At 63.6% G+C, this 6,378-nt stretch overlaps 1 protein-coding gene across 1 annotated transcript in view; it reads right to left on the minus strand.

The window, feature by feature from the left end:
• USP43 (ubiquitin specific peptidase 43) overlaps positions 1-6,378 on the minus strand; it is a 17,997-nt gene that overhangs the window by 8,633 nt on the left and 2,986 nt on the right. Inside the window, exons 2-4 of the mRNA XM_057378881.1 lie at positions 6,172-6,372; positions 3,461-3,601; positions 100-200 (exon numbers count right to left, since the gene is read on the minus strand). Coding sequence (XP_057234864.1) covers positions 100-200; positions 3,461-3,601; positions 6,172-6,372 — 443 coding nt within the window. The remainder of the gene's footprint in view (positions 1-99; positions 201-3,460; positions 3,602-6,171; positions 6,373-6,378) is intronic.

Genomic DNA, 6,378 nt, shown 5'->3' on the forward strand with positions numbered 1-6,378 from the left:
TACCCTCCCCATCTCATCCCTTCCCTGGACTCACAGTGGTCACCAAGGACTGGCAGAAGAGTGAAGCCCCAGCCAGGCAGGATCTGTCCCCCCACTCACCTGTACTGGGCCTGGAAGTGGCTCTGCACAAAGCTCTGCCCACGGGGGTGCTGGGTGCCTGGGGGTGACCTGCTGGCACTGCTGCTCCCGTCCTTGCCAGGCTGCAGGGGCAAGGGACAAGTGGTGAATGGGGTGACAGGGTGAGKAGCATGTCTGTCAGGGGGTCAGGGACAGGTCCTGGTGAACCGAGCCCATCTTTACTGTCCCCAGGGCTCGAGGATGGGCTGAAGGTGATGTCAAAGAGACTCTGGCACCTCCCCGCCTGGCACTGCTGTGCCCTCCAGACTGTCCACACACCTCCAGGGAAATCTGTGGGGTACATCCCACTCCCCAGCCAGCCTGGGACATGAAGGATTAATGAAGGGTCCGCAGTGATGAGACCCTCTCCCCCCCWCAACGCAGCCCCAGTGTCCAGAGCTGTGGAACACCAAGGAACTGGGGCTGGGAATCCATTCAAGCCTGGAAAATGCTCCAGGAGGGGAATCCTGGGTCAGCTGGCTGGGTGCCCAGGGCAGCATCCAGGCAGGGGAAACCCTGGGGGAGGGGAAAGCTGGTCCCCCACATGGCCCCCCAAGGAGCCCCAGTGCCCACAGCCCTGTCTGGGAGCTGGAGATGGGTGGGTGAGTGAGATGGTGGGACACTGCAGGGGACAGGGGTCCATGAATCCGTGTGTCTGTGTGTGTGTCCATGTGTCCATGAGTACATGTGTGTCTGTCCATGTGGCCGTGTGCGCGGCCGTGAGTCTGTGTGTCCATGTGTGTCCGTGTGTCTCTGTTCGTGTGTGTGTCCATGCATGTGTCCGTGTGTCCGTGTATCCATCTATGGGTCTGTGTCCGTGAGTCCGTGTGTCCGTGTGTCCGTGTGTGTGTCCATGAATCCGCGTGTCTGTGCGTGTGTGTGTCCGGTGTATGTGTCTGTGAATCCGTGTGTCTGTGTCTGTCCGTGTGTCCGAGCAGAGCTGACGTTCCCGCGCACGCCCCCGCCCCGGGGAAGCAGGGCTGGCTGCGAATTCACCGCAGGCAAATCKCCCGAAGCCGGGAGGTGCGGAAAGCCCCGGCGGGGGCGGGGCCCTCCCGGGCAGGTGGGTGCCCAGGACTGGCCGTGTCTCTGCGGGTTCCCCCAATGCCTGCAGGGACAGCGAGCCCGGGCACAGCGCCTGGCACGGCACCCACCGGGCTGAGCCACGCACAGCACCCGGCACAGCGAGCCCGGGCACCCCACCCTGCCCCGGCACGGTGCCCCCCGACAGGTGAGGTGTGCCCCGGACATCCCAAGAGGAGCCGGGTCTTCTGCTCTGCTCCTTGGGAGCAAGGACACTGGGATGTGATCATGTTATGCAGCCAAACCTGCCCGCTTAGGGGGCATCTCCCTGCCTGTCCCTGCCCTGGGAACTGCCAGGAGCCCCCTGCCCACCCTGGGGACAGGAGCTTCACCCCTGGAGCCTGATGGCAGAAGAGATGCAGCAGAAAGGAACGTTGGTAAAAAAACTGGGCTGTTTTGGGACAAGACAGTAGGTTTCTGGTGTCACGATGAGTAAGATTGAAAATCACTGAGGATTTTGGCCAGGAGGAGGATTTTCCTCAATGCCATCTGCTGGCACCAGGTCCTGCTGAGGCTGACGTGTCCTTATGGTCTGCCTGGCACTGGGRTCCATCTGGTGTGGCTGAGAGGGGACCTGGAAGGTGTCTGTGCCCTACAGAGACMCAAAATKCCCCCAAAATCCAAGGGGATGCCTCCTCCTCCTCCACCCTTGTGGCAGCCAAGCCTTGGTGCGCACCTTGTTGGCCCCGTGGCTCATTGGATGTCACAGCAAACACCCTGTGGGCATTCCCACCCCTCCTGCCCAGCCCCAACCTCCTCCCTTCTGCTTCCCACGCCTGAGCTGCCCAGTCCCYGAGCCTTGGCATGGGTTTGACCAGAAGCAAACCATCCTCCATCCCAACCCGTTGGCATCTGCACATTCCCTCCTCCCGCCCAGCACTTCTAAGCCATTTATTGAGGATCAGCCCCTGCTGGGCACTGCTACCCTGGGACAGGGGCACATGGGTGCCACTCAGGTGATGTCTCCCATCAAGGGACCAAAACGGGGGTGCCAAGCAAACCCACGGATGCTGAGGGACGCACAAATGGCTCCATCCCCAGAGCCAGGGCATTGCCATGGCACCACATCCAGGTGGCACAGCTGGTGTCACAMCCCACTTGTGGCACACGTGGACACCTCACATCTAATGGGAGCTGCCAGGTTCTCCCAAAAAGCCTGGGGTACCCAAACATCTGCCAGGGCTGAGGACAGCTCAGCTCAGTGTAGGGATGGCTGCAGGGCCCCAGCCAGAGGCTCTGCAGATGGGCACCACAGCCGAGCTCTYCCTGGGGGATGGAGCTGTGCAGGGGCTGCCAACCGGGACCCCAACCCACACCCTTGGCACAGCCATCACATCCCATGATGGGGACAGGGAGGAGGAAGCTGCTCCCAGGATCCCTTCGCCCAAGCTGGGTGGGGACAGCAGAGCGGGGACAGCACCCTGCTGGGCCGGGTGATACCCCCAGAGCAGGGACAGCACACTCGTGTCAAATGCCAACGGCACAGGCAGCGCCCGGTGGGCAGCAGCAGGGAGAGAGCCGGGAAGGAGCCGGGACGGAGGCGGAGCAGGCACGGAGGAGGCAGGGAGGGCCCGGGCAATGGCTGAGCGCAGATTGATTGAGGAGAACTTAATTACTCATTTTGCCAGCAGCAAAGCCGCCGAGCTGTAATTACAGYGGGCTTAGCTGGAGGCAGGGAGGGACGGGGGGGCTGCATCTCCTCCTCACCAAGGCACAGGATGCCCCCGAAGCGCAGTGCTCAGCTGGACGGGCTCCTGCTCACACCCCCCGCTCTCCCAGCTCTGCAACCCCTGCCCGGCCCCGCAGCACCCGGATCCCGCCATCCTTCCACCCACRCACCCACCAAACCACTGCATCCCCATTCCTGTCCCATCCCCACCGGGCGGGGCGGGGCTAGCTCCATTCCAGGAGCTGGGAATGAGCGCTGGCCCGATCGCCTCCCCGAGCCAGGGTGTGCGGCCACGCTGCGGGGACACCCAGCTGAGGGGACACTCACCTGAGGGGCACCCATCTGAGAGGACACCCACCTGCGGGGACACCCACCTGCGGGGACACTCAGCTGAGGGGACACCCACCTGCGGGGACACCCACCTGCGGGGGACACCCACCGGCGGGGGACACTCAGCTGAGGGGACATCCACCTGCGGGGGACACCCACCTGAGGGGGACACTCACCTGAGGGGGGACACCCAGCTGAGGGGACACTCACCTGCGGGGGACACTCACCTGAGAGGGGACACCTAGCTGAGGGGACACTCACCTGCAGGGGCCCGCGGCTCTGCGGGGCGGGGGAAGCAGCCCCCAGGTCCTCGTGCATTCGGTCCAGCAGCCAGAGCAGGAACTCGAGCGCGTCGTGCTGAGCGTTGCCCCGGAACTGCGAGCTGTGCTTGGAGACGATGTTCTGCGAAACACGGGCAGGGCGGGCGCTGGGGAGCAGGCTTTTCCTCAGCACCCACCCCAAACCCATCCCTGCAGCAGCCTTGGCCTCGTCCTGCCTCTGCAGGGACATGGCAGCCACCGCGGGGACAGCAGAGCACGGGGACACCGTGGGCAGAGCACGGGGCACACACAGTGAGACAGACGCTCTGCGGCTCAGCACTGTAGGACACCGCAGTGTCCCAGCCTCCAGCTGCCAGGGTGAGGCCGGGGGGGACACAGGGCACACCCCAACACAGCCCAGACGGGCCAGTTCAGCCGTGGGGATGCACCGGTGCCACCTGCCCTGTGCACTCTGGTGACATCAGCTCCATGTAAGTGCCAGGGGAAGGCAGCTCCCGGTGCTGGCATGCCGTGACATTCCCTCTGGGCACCCCACTCCGGTGGCCCCGCTCCTGTGCCACCAATGCCACCCCTGCCCCACCACATGGAGCCACTGCCCTGCTCTGCAGCTCCCTCCTGCCTGGGTCATGCCCTGATGCTGAGGTGTCTCTGCCTGCTCCCACTGAGCACCCCATTACAGCACTTTGCTAATTAGCATTAATTGCACTGGGAGGGAGTGGCACAATGCCCTGGCAGCGTGTTCCACCCTCACGGGGGGCTGCAGTGGGAGGAACAGCTGGGAATGCCGTGGGACCGTGGTATCCAGGGAAGATGAGGTGTCACCCATCAGGGTGACATCAGGCCACCATGCCAGTGCTAAAGGCACTGCCCTTGCTGAGCCAGCCAGGCTGCCAGCACATGCCTGTGTTTRGGGTGGCTCCAGGGTTTGTGCCACCAGCAGATGCCAGCATGCCAACAGGCCATGAGAGCTGTCTATGCAGCTCCAGGGGAGTGGCACATGCCAGGATGAGTCCCTGACCCCAAACAAGCAGGAATGGGCCTGGGAATGCCTGCAGGAAGCCTAGGGAGCACCCCAAAAGACAAAGCTGGGGATCCCTAAAAACTCATCTCCAAGGGCTGGAAGTATCTCCACCGAGCCAGGAAACGACAATTTTAAGAGCTCAGCACCAAAACCAGAACAGAAAGGGGAAATCCCAACCATCCGTGTGGATTTTAAGCAGCTGACRCAGTTAAACCCCAACCACTTGTGCTGGTTTTATCCAGCACGTTGGGACCTGCCAGGACACGGATCAGACCTTCAGCATCACCAGGAAATGCCCTAAGCCAGACCCCCTGGACACCGCCCTGCTTGAACCCAGCCCCGCTGCCAGCAACACAAACAGCCTGGCACAAGCAGAGGGGGCAAGGCCACCGTGGATGAGCTTCCAGCAAAATCAACTCTAAATGTAAAGATCTTACATAGGTGGATTTAAACAAATGAGGTGGAAATTCCTGGCAGCTGTAGGTAAGCACCAGGAAGGAGGGAATGCAAGGTGAAGGCTGGAAGTTTGGGGTTTTTTGCTCTGTCCCTATGGAATGTGTGTATCTGGGAGAGAGGGATGGAATCATTTTGCAGAGCATTCTAGGAGCTGTTGCTTGGCTTCGAGGCAGTTAAAGGCAATGAGGTCCCACAGGAGCCCCACTGTCCCCAGCGGTCCCTAAGGGTGGGTGCTCCATGCTCCAGCCCAGGAAGGGCCCCCGGGGAAGGGGGGCAGAGCAGGGGTACCCCAGGTACGAACAGCCTGGCTGCCATCCCAGGGCAGGGCCCGGCCTCCCGGGTGCCTCCCCGGGCACTTTGCAAAGCTCAATGGCAGCAGCAGCAGCTCATTGGCAGCACCGGGGCCCTGAGGAAATGTCACTTGGGCAGGGGACACGTGTCCCTAAGCATGGGAGCTGCCATGCCGGGCTGGGCATGCTGTCCTGCACCTSACACCCTGTCCCTGTCCCCAGGCAGGCTCAGGCCCCAGCAGTGCCTGGCAGGGGTGTGACACACGCTCAGTGACAGAGCCTGGCACCACTGAACTGGGCTCCCGGGACAATCTCCTGCCTTCCCCACGATCACAGCACCCGCTCRCCCCCAGAGCTCTGTGGCATGGCCAGGGCTGCGAGTTCACCCACCCACGGGAGCGCCAGTGACAGAAGCCAGGCCAGAGGGAGGTGACAGCAGCAGCGCTGGCGGTGTCTGGCAGGGCAGGGTCCATGGGGAGGATGAGGCAGGGGAGCGGGTGCTGGTGGGTGCTGTAAACTGGGCGTGCTGGTGACTGCTGGTACGAGGGGCATCTGGGGAGTGGGGGGATGCTGGGGATGTGCTGGGGAGTCCTGTGAGTTGGGGGTGCTGGTGGGGGCTTGGAGGGGTGGTAAGAGTAGGGGGATGACAGGAGCAGGAGATGCTGCTGGGTGCTGTGAGCTGGGAAGGGTGACAGTGGGTTCTGGGAATGATGTTGGGGGTTATGGGGGTGCTGGAGGCTGGGAAGGGTGTCAGGGTGTTCCGGGGGCTGGGAAGAGTGTCAGGAGGTTCCGGGGGTGCCGTGAGCGGGGGATGCTGCGCGGTGGGTGCTGCCAGCCGGCGGTGCCGCTGCACGCTGGGGATGCCGCCGGGGGCCGGGGTCAGGCGGGGCCGCGCAGGGGCCGCGGGGCGGGGCCGCTCGGTACCTTGAACTCCGCCGAGAGCTGCGGGGTGTAGGCGCGGGTCCAGAGCGCTCGGACCAGGGCCGCCAGCCGGTGCGTGACCTCGGCGCGGGCACCGCGGGCGCGGTACCGGCCCAGCGCCAGGCGCTCGGCCAGCGGCGCCGTGTTGCTCAGGCACTGCACCACGGCGTTCATGAAGCAGGTGTTGCCGTGGTTCCGCAGCCCCTGCGT

Source organism: Malurus melanocephalus, unplaced genomic scaffold (genome assembly GCF_030028575.1).
Source record: "Malurus melanocephalus ecotype Western Australia unplaced genomic scaffold, MMel_1.1 scaffold_378, whole genome shotgun sequence".
NCBI classification, from domain to species: domain Eukaryota; kingdom Metazoa; phylum Chordata; class Aves; order Passeriformes; family Maluridae; genus Malurus; species Malurus melanocephalus.